Source organism: Hypomesus nipponensis, chromosome 14, assembly GCF_054491055.1.
Source record: "Hypomesus nipponensis isolate SF chromosome 14, ASM5449105v1, whole genome shotgun sequence".
NCBI lineage: Eukaryota > Metazoa > Chordata > Actinopteri > Osmeriformes > Osmeridae > Hypomesus > Hypomesus nipponensis.
The window spans coordinates 21,244,769-21,260,000 of record NC_140374.1 but is presented as its reverse complement, the minus strand read 5'-3'; the positions used below and the strand labels follow the sequence as shown (position 1 = coordinate 21,260,000).

At 51.2% G+C, this 15,232-nt stretch overlaps 1 protein-coding gene across 1 annotated transcript in view; it reads left to right on the top strand.

Moving 5' to 3' along the window:
* LOC146259169 (junctophilin-3-like) overlaps positions 1–10,677 on the top strand; it is a 17,669-nt gene extending 6,992 nt beyond the window's left edge. Inside the window, 7 exon segments of the mRNA XM_084671514.1 lie at positions 1,733–2,409; positions 2,497–2,627; positions 5,469–5,593; positions 6,941–7,145; positions 7,147–7,703; positions 7,736–7,872; positions 10,243–10,677. Coding sequence (XP_084527640.1) covers positions 1,733–2,409; positions 2,497–2,627; positions 5,469–5,593; positions 6,941–7,145; positions 7,147–7,703; positions 7,736–7,872; positions 10,243–10,323 — 1,913 coding nt within the window. The 3' untranslated portion in view covers positions 10,324–10,677.
* Positions 10,678–15,232: the final 4,555 nt, after the last annotated feature.

Sequence of the window (15,232 nt, the reverse complement as noted above, 5' to 3'; positions counted from 1 at the left end):
CGTGTGTTTGTGTTCATGTGAACTGTTTGTGTGTGAGTGTGTGTGTATGTGTGTGTGCGTGTGTGTGTGTGGGGTAGTGAATTGTCCTAGATTTCAGCACCATGGAGAGAGATCAGGCGGTTGGTTAGAGAGCTTATGTGTAGATAGAGAGTTAGGGAGACAGATCAACACCAGGTTAAATACAGAGTTTCCTGCCTTTTATAGTAACGTGTGTTGGTGCATGTGTGCGTGTTCATGTGTGTGTATGTGCTTGTGTGGTTGTATGTGTGTGTGTGTGTGTGTGTGTGTGTGTGTGTGTGTGTGTGTGAAAGCACCTTGCTTGTGTTCCGAGTTGTCAGTCAAGTCACAAAGGGATTTACAAGTGTTACATGAGACAGCTCCTCTCTTAATTGTTCCCTCCTTCCGTCTCTCTCTCTACCTCTCTCTCTCTCTCTCTCCCTCTCTCTTCTCTCTCTCTCTCTCTCTCTCTCTCTCTCTCTCTCTCTCTCTCTCTCTCTCTCTCTCCCCCTCTCTCGTTCTCTTTTACCTGCTTTCCCTCTCGTGCTCTCTTCTTTTAAATAATTTGAACATTATACCAAATCAAAATAAAAAAAATGTGTAAACATTTAGCTAAATATTTAACATTGAGAAAAAGTCCTCCTATGACAGTAACACTGTGCAAAAGTCTGAGGCTCCCAACATTCTTTACATGATACTTTTGTTGTTGTTGATACGTGCAATGTTAAGAACATGTTTTTATTTAAAATGTTTATTATTTGTGCTTAGGACTTTGCAATTTGCACAATACTATATACATATCCTGTATATAATTTTCCCATGGGAAAATATGACTAAACTTTTGACTGGTACTGTATACACATGAATCTCCCTCTCACTCTCTCCCCTTCTCCCTCCTCTCTCTCTGTGTATCTCTCAATCTCTCCCCTTCTCCCTCCTCTCTCTCTGTGTATCTCTCAATCTCTCCCTTTCTCCCCCCCCTCCTCTCTCTCTCTCTCTCTCTCTCTCTCTCTCTCTCTCTCTCTCTCTATCTCTCTCTCACAAACCTGTTCATTCCCTGTCTTCCCATCTCAAAGCAAGCCGCAGATCAGATACTTTTTAAAACAGTCCCTTCCCTGTAGGAGACGCGAGGAACAGCGTGCTAGCTAACTCAAGTCACTGTGCAGTCTGTGCCTGTCTGCTCAGAGATCTCTTCACCCTAACACAGAGAGGAGGGGGCTCTGATGCTAATGGCTACAGGATCTGAGACAGAATGGAAACTTTGACTAGAGGGCAGTTTAGTGTGTGTGTGTGTGTGTCTTAAGGAGGCTCTCCTCTCCTCTGATCTACTCACCTGCTCTGCTCTACTGTACTTTACTGTACTATGCTATACTGTGTTATACTTCCTTGTGCTCCACTGTACTCTACTGTACTGTTCTCTCTTATACTCTACTCTACTTCACTTCAGTACTGTAGCTCTCCAGCATAGTGGTCCAGGCACAAGTATCCAGGTGTGTCATCAGGATTTCGGAACGCGGGGGAGGAATTGTATCCTAGCAACACTGTATAACACCTGTCACTTAGTGTCTAAGCCTGCAGTGATGACACAGCATGACAGCTCCTAGGGACACCATGACAACAGTTGCGTAACACAACAACTTCCTGTAACATAGTTTCATCTCCTTTTAATTCCTTCCTTCCCTCTCCTCCCTTTCTTCCCCACCACCCCCCCCCCCCCCCCAACCCCCATCCGCAGGTACGTACCAGGGCCAGTGGGTGGGCGGGATGCGCCATGGTTACGGCATACGTCAGAGTGTTCCGTACGGCATGGCGGCTGTCATCCGCTCGCCTCTGCGCACCTCCATAAACTCCCTGCGCTCCGAGCACAGCAACGGCTCCGCCCTGCTGTCCGACCGCGGGGGCGTGGCCTCCGGGACGGGGGGCGGGGGGGTCACCGTGGCGGGAAGCCCCGCCGTGTCGCGCGGCGGCTTCGTCCTGACGGCCCACAGCGAGGCGGAGCTCCTGAAGGGCAAGAAGAAGGGCCTGTTCCGCCGCTCGCTCCTCATCAGCCTCAAGCTCCGCAAGTCCGAGTCCAAGTCGTCCCTGGCGTCCCAGCGCTCCAAGCAGAGCTCGTTCCGCAGCGAGGCGGGGATGAGTACCGTCAGCTCGGCCGCCTCGGACATCAACTCCACCATCAGCCTGGGGGAAGGCGAGGGCGACCAGGCCGGCGCCGAGGACGATGTGGACGCCACGGCGACGGAAACGTACGCGGGGGAGTGGAAGAACGACAAGCGGAGCGGCTTTGGGGTGAGCCGGCGGTCCGACGGGCTGCAGTACGCCGGGGAGTGGCTGGGGAACAAACGCCACGGTTACGGATGCACCACGTTCCCCGACGGCACAAAGGAGGAGGGGAAGTACAAGCAGAATGTTCTGGTAGGAGGGAAGGGCCCGAACACCCCCCCCCCCGTCTGTTAACGGTTCTGAACCTCAGTTGGGTCTAACTCCTCGTGTTTACCGTAGGTGAGCGGCAAGAAGAAAAACCTCATCCCTCTCCGAGCCAGCAAGATCAGGGAGAAGGTCGACCGCTCTGTGGAGGCTGCCGAGAAGGCTGCTGACATCTCCAAGCAGAAGGAAGAGATTGCCCTGTCCAGGTTAGAACAGAGTTTATCCAGAGCAACATAGATAGGACTTACTACAGCAGCATGCTGGAGGGTGTTGGGTCCAGACCTGGTCTGTCCAGGATGGAGGGTGTTGGGTCAAGGTAATATGAAGTGTTCAGTAGGACATGTAGCTGGTATGTTCAGTGCAGGTCTTTCTAAGTGAGAACTGAACCTTCTGGATAACGTGTTGTGCATTAGTTTGTGAGTATGTGTCTGTATATTTACATATACAATTCTACACACATACACGGTAGGCTACATACATGCAAGGGTAGGCATTTGCTATATATGGTCCCTTCATTCCTGCTAATCTCATCAAACTCTTCCGGCCCTGCAAGCTACAGCTAAGTAGCTAATGTTAAGTAGCAAAAAGCCTTCCGCCTCAGGGAGAGACCTGCAGGTTACACTCTACCACTGAGCTAGCAACAGTGTCACTCCACCCAAACCTGTAGTTTCCTTCAGACAGAGGGCAAGCAGACAGACAGACAGACAGACAGACAGACAGGCAGGCAGGCAGGCAGGCAGGCAGGCAGGCAGGCAGGCAGGCAGGCAGGCAGGCAGGCAGGCAGGCAGGCAGGCAGGCAGGCAGGCAGGCAGGCAGGCAGGCAGGCAGGCAGGCAGGCAGGCAGGCAGGCAGGCAGGCAGGCAGGCAGGCAGGCAGGCAGGCAGGCAGGCAGGCAGGCAGGCAGGCAGGCAGGCAGGCAGGCAGGCAGGCAGGCAGGCAGGCAGGCAGGCAGGCAGGCAGGCAGGCAGGCAGGCAGGCAGGCAGGCAGGCAGGCAGGCAGGCAGGCAGGCAGGCAGGCAGGCAGGCAGGCAGGCAGGCAGGCAGGCAGGCAGGCAGGCAGGCAGGCAGGCAGGCAGGCAGGCAGGCAGGCAGGCAGGCAGGCAGGCAGGCAGGCAGGCAGGCAGGCAGGCAGGCAGGCAGGCAGGCAGGCAGGCAGGCAGGCAGGCAGGCAGGCAGGCAGGCAGGCAGGCAGGCAGGCAGGCAGGCAGGCAGGCAGGCAGGCAGGCAGGCAGGCAGGCAGGCAGGCAGGCAGGCAGGCAGGCAGGCAGGCAGGCAGGCAGGCAGGCAGGCAGGCAGGCAGGCAGGCAGGCAGGCAGGCAGGCAGGCAGGCAGGCAGGCAGGCAGGCAGGCAGGCAGGCAGGCAGGCAGGCAGGCAGGCAGGCAGGCAGGCAGGCAGGCAGGCAGGCAGGCAGGCAGGCAGGCAGGCAGGCAGGCAGGCAGGCAGGCAGGCAGGCAGGCAGGCAGGCAGGCAGGCAGGCAGGCAGGCAGGCAGGCAGGCAGGCAGGCAGGCAGGCAGGCAGGCAGGCAGGCAGGCAGGCAGGCAGGCAGGCAGGCAGGCAGGCAGGCAGGCAGGCAGGCAGGCAGGCAGGCAGGCAGGCAGGCAGGCAGGCAGGCAGGCAGGCAGGCAGGCAGGCAGGCAGGCAGGCAGGCAGGCAGGCAGGCAGGCAGGCAGGCAGGCAGGCAGGCAGGCAGGCAGGCAGGCAGGCAGGCAGGCAGGCAGGCAGGCAGGCAGGCAGGCAGGCAGGCAGGCAGGCAGGCAAACAACAGTGATCAGCGTTGTAGTAACAAATTGCTGGCATTACCTGGCCCCAGGTGTACGGGGGAGGATTTACACACACACACACACACACACACACACACACACACACACACACACACGCTGATACTGGATGACGAACTGGATGATAAACAGCTGTGAATCACCTGCTCCACCGAGATGCAAGTTATTACATGGTTATGTGTGTTATCCTGTTAGACGGCTTCTGTGTGTCTGTCTGTCTCAAGTGTCAATCTCTCTTTCTGTCTCTCTCTCTGTCTCTTTCTGTACATCTCTCTCTCTCTCTCTGTCTGTCTAGCTCTCTCTCTCTCTGTCTAGCACTCTCTGTCTGTCTAGCTCTCTCTCTGTCTAGCTCTCTCTCTCTGTCTGTCTAGGTCTCTCTCTCTGTCTCTCTGTCTGTCTAGCTCTCTCTGTCTGTCTAGCTTTCTCTCTCTGTCTAGCTCTCTCTCTCTCTCTGTCTGTCTAGCTCTCTCTGTCTGTCTAGCTTTCTCTCTCTGTCTAGCTCTCTCTCTCTCTGTCTGTCTAGCTCTCTCTGTCTGTCTAGGTCTCTCTCTCTCTGTCTGTCTAGCTCTCTCTGTCTGTCTAGGTCTCTCTCTCTGTCTAGCTCTTTCTCTCTGTCTGTCTAGGTCTCTCTCTGTCTAGCTCTCTCTGTTTGTCTAGCTCTCTCTTTTTCGAGGAGGTGAGAGGAGTTGAAGGTAGGTGAGAGAGAGGCGAGGGGAGCTGGGATGGGGGTGGAGAGAGGAGGTTAGAGTGATGAGGACTCTCAATGTGGCTGCAGGAAAGGGGGAGGTATAAGGAAAGGTGAGGGGCTGAGAGGATGAGGAGGATGTGGAGAGGTGAGGAGCTGAGAGGAGGAGGAGGATGAGGAGAGGTGAGGGGCTGAGAGGAGGAGGAGGATGAGGAGAGGTGAGGAGCTGAGAGGAAGAGGAGGATGAGGAGAGGTGAGAGGCTGAGAGGAGGGGGAATGGTAAAAAGCGTAAGGTAAAAAACTTGTTGTATGAGCAAAAGGGTCAAAGTTCAAGGCGCAATATTATGACGAAGCAGCATGTCCCAGTAGTGTGTAGTGCATACTTTGTAAGGGAAGCTGTAGTACATACTAAAAGTACAGTATGTGATTTGAGACGCAAGGCTAGGGTACTGACACACAGGAAGTTACCGAGTGTAAATGTTACCTTGTTTTAATGGACCAACCAACGACCCCTTCTCTCTCCCTGCCTGCCACCCCCTCCATGCCCCCTCTCACCCCCTCCCCCCCGGCCCCCCCTCCCAGGACGGCTCACGCTGGGGGCAAGGCGGACGCAGCGATGGCAGCATCAGAGAAGTCCCAGGAAGAGTGTCGCCTCGCCAGGCTCACCGCCAAGGAGTTCTCTCCGTCCTTCCAGCACCGTGGCAACGGTGAGTCCACCTCCTCCCTCCCCTCTCCTCTATCACCTCCCTCACAGCTGCCCACAGCTTCCAAGGGAACTGTCCTCATGGCAACCACCAGCATCAACACAATCCCTGCCCTCAAAGTAGTCAGTGTTTGTTTGTTTCATCTACTGTAAATGAGTCGTAAATGACGTTGTTTTGAGAGCAGAGTTGCTGTTTGGACACTTGAGTTTGTTCACTTGTTTGGTGCCTTCACTAAGGAGGCCAGGATAGCATGTAGGGTCATCTGTGTGTGTGTTTGTATGTGTGTGTTTGTTTGCGTGTGTGTGTGAGTCAGGAGAACAGAGGTGGTTCTGTACAGGGCGTACTCAGGCACCACAGGGCATGTTACCCATGGTGCCTTGCAACATGTGAATGATGGAGGCAGCAACAGGAAGCTGGGGGGAGGTCAACAGTGACCTTTCCTGGGTGCCCACACAAGACTGACTGGCACACACACATGCACCCCCCCCCCCCCCCTTCACACACACACACACACAGATAGACATTGACACACACATGCACCTACCCCACACACATACACACATTATGCATAAACACCAACATATCAACACCGAGGAGCACTCGTGATGACACGTGTCTCGTACTCTCCGGTGTAAACCTGACTGGCTGTTTTAATGTCATGACATTTGGACGCATCCGTGTGACTGGTACCCTAACTCAGCTACAATAACAAACAGCCACTCCTACTCCCCTCTCCTTGGAAAGAGTGGGAGGGAAGGACAAAAGAAAGGCGATGAAAGTGAGAGATGGATGGTTTTGGAGGGAAGGATGACGGGAGGGAGAGAGGAGAGGAGACAGAGAGGTGGATAGAGGGAGAGAGGTAGGGAGGAGGGGAGACAGTCGGGTAGGGAAGGAGGGAGAGAGGGAGGGAGAAAGAGAGATAAAAGAGTGAGAGGATAGGGAGGTAGAGAAGGGGGAACAGTGAGGGGGAGGGAGGGAGAGAGAGAGAGCGGGAGACAAAAAGGGTAATTTGACTGATTTCTTTGAGCAAAACTAAGTAGAGTATCATTACATTAGCATGATACATGACATCAAAGGGACGAGGTAAGGGTGTTATGTTGTGTGTGTGTGTGTACGTGCGTTAGTGTGTGTGAGAGAGAGCATAGGAGAGGTTGTTCTTGAGAAGAATACTTAACTAGCTCTCTCTCCCTTTGTCTGTCCTTCTCATCTCTCTTTCTCTCATGTTGACTTTGGGAAACCTTGAAAAGTAAAAAAAACAGTGTGTAAATCTATCACATTCCAACCGACACTATCTGTCTGACATCTGTCCGTCCGTCTGTCTGACACCTGTCTGATTGTCTGTCTGGCCAGGAGTGGAGACCCAGCGGCCCAGGCAGCAGCCATCCAGTGAGAACGACATGGAGCAGTTCTCCAGCGGCACGGCGGACAGTCCAGACCTCTACATGAAGGGCTCCCCTCCGCCCAGCCGAACCCCCAGCCTCAGCCCCCCGCCGCCCCCCTCCCAGCGCACCAAGAGCTCCCGCTTCCTGCGCCAGACCGCCGTGGACGACGACCGAGGAGGAGGAGGAGGAGGGGGGAGGAGGAGGAGGGAAGGAGGTGCAGGTGCAGATGGAGGGGGGCCGAGGGGGAGCCCAGGGGGAGTACCTGAGGGCCAACAGCTGCAGCTCCGTGTCCCGCGGGGGCAGCAGGGGCAGCGGGGGCAGCAGGGGCAGCAGCCGCTCCACCACCCCCTCCGTCCAGGACGACGGCCGGGGGAGGGCCGCCAACGGACAGAAGCACGCCTCCTCCAATCACAAGTCACGGGAGCACGGCTCGTCCAATCACAAAGCCCCCCGGGACAGGTGGATGGAGTGCCCGTCTGGGCGTGTGCAGAGAAGAGGGGAGGGCGGGGCCAGACTCGTGGAGCAGGATGAGGAGAAGCTGAGTAACTATGAGATGGAGATGAGGCCCCTGCAGCCCATGGACTCCACTACCCACAAGCCCCGTGGCCAGGAGGAGGATCGGCCTGGTCACGCTCCCGGGCACGCCAGGGGGGGGGGGCAGTCGCACACGCTGCAGAGACAGAGACATAAGAACCGTGAGCACAGGGAGGGGAGGGAGGGCTCAGAGCCACGCCCCTCCTCCTCCTCGTCGGCAGGACTGAAGGGGAACGGGGGGAGGAGGGGGAGGAGCTGGACAATCCCCCCATGCAGAGGGATCTCACTCTCTCTCCCCCACAGAAATCCTCACCCATTGCACTAGACCACCACGACAAGAGTCGGACGCAACTCAAAGCCAGCTCGGTAAGATAAACTCTCCTAAACTCTTCTCTACTGAGCTTTAGTAAACTCTACTCTACTGAGCTTTAGTAAACTCTACTCTACTGAGCTTTACTAAACTCTACCCTACTGAGGTCTACTAATCTCTACTGTACTGAGCTTTACTAAACTCTACCCTACTGAGCTTTACCAAAGCCACATCACAAAATAACCATGTCTCAGTTAACAGGTGCTGGGAACGTTATTACTTGTTCTACAATGCAACAACAATGTCACTCTCAACTACATCTCAATTGCAGTATCTAGCTCAGTGGTTCCCAACCCGTCCTCAGGGCACCCCGGTCCTGCATGGTTTAGATGTTTCCCTGCTCCAACACACCTGATTCAAATGAATGGGTCATTATCCAGCTCCGCAGAAGCCTGCTTATGACCATTCATTTTAATCAGGTGTGTTGAAGCAGGGAAACATCTAAAACATTCAGGACAGGTGTTCCCTGAGGACCAGGGTTGGGAACCACTGATCTAGCTTATCAATGTATGGTGAGCCAAAATAATAATACCAGAGTATATAACAATATCGTTTTGATTCCTACTACAATCTAACAATGACGTCTCAATAACAGTAGTACCTAGTACAGTGCATCAGAAAGAACATTTTATAATTGCAACATCAGCTACCTGGGAGGACTACCTCCCACCAGATAGTGAAACAGACGAGGAAGTCAGCAGTACACAGCAAGAACTATTCCACATCCAGATATTAAGATGTAAACCTAACTCAGGAATAACACTCAGATAACTACACACTGAGCCACACACATACACACACACACACACACACACACACATACACACACACATATACACATAGCTACTGGTGTCTTACTGTGACACCTACCAGGACTGTGTAATGTTGGATTACAGTGATATCCAGATGGACATGTGGGCATTCTAGATCTCACACACACACACACACACACACTACACACTGAGACACACTGAGACACACACTACACACTGAGACACACACTACAAACTACACTCTGAGACACACCCACAAAAACACACCCGCACACTGAGACACACACACACACACACACACAGCCTAATCTCTCCCCCTTCACACTCCCAGCACCTTAGTAACAGCAGATTGGCAAAGTAGCTCCTTCACAAAGCTGCCCCCTCATTGGCCAATCTGCGGTCTGTTGCTAGGGAACAGCTTATGCCTTGCTTCGCTGGTAGCCAATCAGTGGGCGTGTGGCAGTGACTGCAAAGAGGGGGAGGGCAGGGGAAAGCAGGAGGAGGGAGGAGGGTAGAGAGAGAGTGGAGAGAGAGAGTGGAAAGAGAGAGAGGGTGAAGAGAGTGGAGAGAGAGGGAAGAGAGAGAGGGTGAAGAGAGTGGAGAGAGAGAGTGGAGAGAGAGAGAGAGAGAGAGAGAGAGAGAGAGAGAGAGAGGGTGAAGAGAGTGGAGAGAGAGAGGATGGAGAGAGTGGAGAGAGAGGCTGGAGAGAGAGGGTGAAGAGAGTGGAGAGAGAGAGGATGGAGAAAATGGAGAGAGAGGCTGGAGAGAGAGAGAGAGAGAGAGAGAGAGAGAGAGAGAGAGAGAGAGAGTGGAGAGAGAGGGAAGAGAGGGGGAATGTTTTCATCTGCAGAGCCAGAAGTAATGCAGAGGACTAAAGACAGGTTTACAGATAAACACATAGAACTTGACAGACACACAGGCAATAGAGACGGGTCGGACTACATATTTCTGTCTGAACCCAACCTGAGTCCAAGAGAGTAAATGAGCCCAACACAAACCCCACCTGCGCCAACGGTTATGGTTATTGGTTATGGATGTGGTGGTAGCACTTCCATTGAAAATCCCAAAGATTACTGTTTATATCGCTGCCGTATCACAACTTGGTCATCTCGGTAAATCAACTTACTTTGTAAATACCCCAACACCACCAATGTTTGTTCCACTCCACCAAAGCTATCGACCTGTTACAGAATTGTAGCTATGTTGGTCTGTTTATTACACATCACTAGGGTTTTGGTGGTAATTTCCTTTTTTGGGGGGGCTTTTTACAAACAATATATCACTACATAAAATACAGTTTTTTAGTTGTTAATACAGTAACAGGACTGGAACAACAGAGTCATTTCCATCTACAACACTCTGTCTCTGTTTCCAGTGATCTTGTCATACAGAGTAATTAGCAACATCACAAACAAATATATTGGTTGTGTCTGTGTTCACATGCAGGTAGCGCCCATTGTCTTAGGGTGTGTGTGTGTGTGTGTTTGTATGTGTGTGCATGTGTGTGTGTTTGTGTGTGTGTGCATGTGTGTGTGTGTGTGTGTGTGTGTGTGTGTGTGTGTTTAATCACACTGTGTCTTCTCTCCCCCGCAGGGCGCCAGCTCAATTCTGGTCGTCATGGTGATTTTGCTCAACATTGGAGTCGCAATTTTGTTCATCCACTTTTTTATTTAAAGATTATTGATTATTGATTATTGATTATTGATTCAGATTATCTATGCTATCATTGCTGAGTATTATTATGTTTATTATACGGCTGTTAACCATGTTTGTGTAAAAAGAGGCTGGGTGATGACTTGGATGATGTGAGCACTGTTCATCAGTGCAACAACCTGCAACTATCAGTTGTCTGCAGTCTGAACTCCCTCAGTTCACCTGTTTTCCATTTTAAAATAATAGTTTATTTAAAAAGGAGACTTGTGGGACTTATAATTTAACTTGAAATTCAAAATATTTTTTCCCTGTGTATGATAATTTAATTGTTTCAATAGTTTTACTTGTTTTAATAGCTAATTCCGTTCTTTTTAAATCCCTTACTTGCCTTTTCTCTGTGTGATGATATTGCTGACGTTTGGGTAGCGAGGAAAGTCATGTGACTGTGATCACATGATCCGGGGATCATGTGACTGTTATCACATGACTGTGTTTGACAGAAACCCCGACCGCCCAGACACCTGCACTGATCTAAGAGGACAGGTGTCAGAAACATGGCGGCCATCACAGCCAGCCAATCAGAAGTGTCGGTCTCGTCTACATCCTGGAGTTGACACATACCCAGCAGGAAGAGCAGAGCAGGGCGAGGGTCACGGGGGGGAGCGCAGGTCAAAGGTCAAAGGTGAAGTAGCCTGCAGACGGCCTCTGGGGATATGCTAGTACGTCAGGTCATGTGACTATGATTGGAACCAGAGAAGTGAAACAGTCCCCGCCCCCCCCCCACCTCCCCACACTCTCCTGCTGCCTGGACACACCTCCTCTCAGTGACATCACTTCTACTATGGTATGGCATGTGGCTAGAGGCCTGGTGTGAGAGAAGGTAATCACATGCGACATGCCATACCATAGAAGAAGTCACACACACGTTCTCACGCATACACATATACACCAACTCTCCATGCCGCACACATACTCACACACATAAACACACACACACATGCACTCACACACATACACAGTTCTTCATACACACACAAACAGTATGTTTGCATGATATCTCTCTCACACACACTAGACTGACCTCATGAAACCCCAACACGGACTTGTCTCTGTGTTCCATGCCTCATGGCCCAGTCACCTGGCTCCTGTCATGTGACTTCCAGCTTGTCTTCATCTCTTCCTAAACAGACCACAGAATGTCATGGCAAAATGTCGTACAAAAATAAAATTATAGAAATATAATTTAGAGTATGTATATAAAAGAGTATGATACAGAGACAATTTAAAGTAGATATAATTATTAATAATGTAAATAAAACATGTTTAGGGCTACTAGACCAAACCCATGGAGATCAGCACTCTGGTCATCATGGTGACAACATCAGGCTGCGTCGCACTCACGCCCGGTAACCGTGGTAACCGCGTTGACCTGTCAGCACATTCAGCTGTCACCATGGCACAGCACCATGGACACATGGACATTCCGACCAGCTGACTTCCTCGTCGCCTTATTGGCCGGTATCATGTCTTGTTGAACTTTAAAAGAAGAGCCTAACATGACATCCTGTCCGTTCACATCCATCTGCCCCATGCTGAGCCAAGCTCTCTCTCTTTTCCTCTAGCTAGCTCTCTGTCTCTCTCCCTCTGTCTAGCTCTCTGTCTCTCTCTCTCCCCATCTGTCTAGCTATCTCTCTATCTCTCTCCCTGTCTAGCTCTCTGTCTCTCTCTCTCCCCATCTGTCCAGCTATCTCTTTATCTCTCTCCCTCTGTCTAGCCCTCTCTCTATCTCTCTCCTTCTATCTAGCTCTCTCTCTCTCTCTCTCTCTGTCTAGCTCTCTGTCTCTCTCTCCCCCTCTGTCTAGCTCTCTGTCTCTCTCTCCCCCTCTGTCCAGCTATCTCTCTATCTCTCTCCTTCTATCTAGCTCTCTGTCTCTGTCTGTCTCTCTCTGTGTCTGTCTCTCCCTCTCTCTTGCTCTGTTTCTCTCTCTCTGTCTGTTGTCTATCTCTATCTCCCTCCTTTTGCTGTCTATCCATGCCCTTCCTCTCTGTCTGTCTGTCTGTCTGTCTGCCTGTCTCTTTGCAGTCCCAGACATGAGCAGACATTGCTGTATAGATGATACTACAGACGACAGCTCACCTTAGTGCAAGTTTCAGAGACTGTTACTAACAATTGCTGCTTTCAAAACAGTGATTTACCGAGACAAAGAACAATAAAAAAAACACCTTTTTATAGCTACTGCAAGATAACATGCCAACTGCCTTGTTTTATAGAGCAAAACTGGACAAACCCAAAAGTGCATGCTTGGTATGTTTCAGCTTTCTATAGAACAGCTTTTCTTGTGGGGGGGGGGGGGGATACTTTAATCTCACCCTGTTGAGGAGGGAGTTGGCCAGGCCAGGAACACAAAGTCTTCTGTTAGCATGTCTGTTGTGGGCTTGTACCATGCGTGTAGCTACCACCCTACCTCCTTTCACCCCCTCCCCCAACGCACACACCACCCCTAACACCACACTTCTCCCCAGACTCCCTCTTTCACATGCTTCCTCTCTGCCTCCTCTCATCTGCCTCTCCTCTGGACGCGGACCAGCAGACACCACAGGACTGACTTCACTGGATGAACAGCAGCGTTCGTTCCCAGAGCAGGCCTGATTGGTGGCTGCTTCTGTGAGACGGTTGGAAGCTATAGGGTCGGGGGTCAGGGGTCGGGGGTCAGGGTCAGGGGGAGTGATACCCATGCAGGCTGATGAGACCGCATGTCCACGCATGCTCAGTTGTTTCTTTTCTTATTTTTTCTCTCTTTTATTTATTTACTTTTTGGGGTCTGTTTGTTTTGAGTTATGTGGAGAAAATAATGAAAGTGTTTAAAAGAAAGCTCCTGGTTTGTGGTTATTGAATCCTCTATCTGGTCTTCCTACCCTGTCTGTCTGTCTGTCTGTCAGGAGGGGAGAGTAAGGGACAGGAAGGGAGGAGGATGAGATAGGAGATGAGGAGATAAGATGGGAGGGGTCGCCATGGCAATGCCAACTTAGAATTCTACTCATCATTGGAAGGGCGGAGCTAGACTGGGCCTGTCTCCTGACAAACACCTTCTCAATGAAAATGAGGGATGGAGCAGAGAGAGAGAGAGAGAGAGAGAGAGAGAGAGAGAGAGAGAGAGAGAGAGAGAGAGAGAGAGAGAGAGAGAGAGAGAGAGAGAGAGAGAGAGAGAGAGAGAGAGAGAGAGAGAGAGAGAGAGAGAGAGAGAGAGAGAGAGAGAGAGAGAGAGAGAGAGAGAGAGAGAGAGAGAGACAGAGAGGGGGAGAGACAGAGAGAGGGAGAGAGACAGAGAGAGAGACATGAGAAGAAAGAGAGAGAGAGGAAAGGATGCATGTGTGTATGTGCGTGTGTGGATGGCTGTGTGTGTGTTAATACAACACACTTCACACCACCAGTGTCGATAAGGTGAGTTTGACTAACAATGGTACGCCTCATACACACAACATTGTCCGTTCACATCCTGCCTGAGCCCAAGGATTGAAAGTTCCCTCCTGCAGTGCAGTGCAGTGTGTCCGTGCTCTCAGAGCCGCCGTCTCTTGTCACCCTGCTGGCTGCACTCCACAGGACTTAGCCTTGTAGGTTCACCCAGGGGTGCCGCCAGGAATTTTGGGCCCCATGAAAAATAAAATATATATTTATATTTTTTGATGATTTCTATTTGTTTTTCTATTTTTGGGGTCCTTGTCAGTCAGGGGCCCTTAGAATTGTCCTAGCTTTCCCCCCCTATGCGGCGCCCCTGGGTTCACCCCCTGCACAAACTGGTACTTTGGATGGGAAGTGTCTGCTCAATGAATGAAAATAACCTCAAAAGTGTTAAACAGGTGAGTTAAAATGATACTTCTGTATAATGACCTAACCCTCATGATCCTTCCTCTTCTCCTTCCTTCTCCTGTCAGCTCCCTTTTCTCTTCTGTCATGTCAAATCTAATTTTCTCTCCTCCTTTCCTCTCTTAAGTTCAGATTCAGATTCAGATTTTATTTGTCACATACACAATACATTGCAGTGAAATGTTCACAGTCGGCTCCATGCTAAATATATGCATAACAAACATAACAAAAACAGTAAATACATTCAATATGTCAGGGGGTTATTGCACATATAGTCTAAAGAGCGGCGGGGAGGGGGGGGGGTGTTCTTCTAATTCTCGAACCAGCTCTCGAACCAGTTAACTAGGGTTAGTTAGTGAGTAGATAAACAAGATAAGGAAATAACAAAACTAACTAGTGACGTTGCAAGGCACAAACACTCTGACACACACCTCATGAACGCACGCACACTCACGCTCTGACACACACGCATCGTAATGTGCGCACACTCACACACGGGACCGCTGACGCCTTTCTGACGATAACACCCCCCCCCCCCCACCGCGTCAGCACTGAGCCCAAAAAAGTCACTTTTAAGTTATTTATAACAGACAGCTTTTTTTCCAGAGGTAAAATAAGGGAAAGGGGGTCGGGATGTGATGATAAAGGGGGAAGAGAGAGAAGACAGTCTGCTGTAAGTATGACAGTAACCCCATCCATCTCTCCTCTTCTCACCATCTATTATTCATCAACTCCTCCTCTCCTCATCCCTCTTTCATTTCTGCGCAGGAGAAATAGGTCATTCAGGTAAAGTGGTTTTGAGCCTCTGTCTGCCCTCCTCTCTTTTACACATCCCTTCTCACCCTGTCTGCCTCTTTCTAGCCTTCTTTCCTCCATCTTTCTCTCCCTGGATTGGTGAGATATTCTCTCCCTCGTGTTCATTTGTGAATGTGAGGATGGGTGGAGCTGAAACAAAAAAGCTGCGATACCTGTAGTGGCCAGCAGATGGAGCCTATCTCACGCGTGTCTTTGCAGTGTGGAAATACGCCACTAGAGAGCCTCACTCAACCAGCACAAGAGACCGGG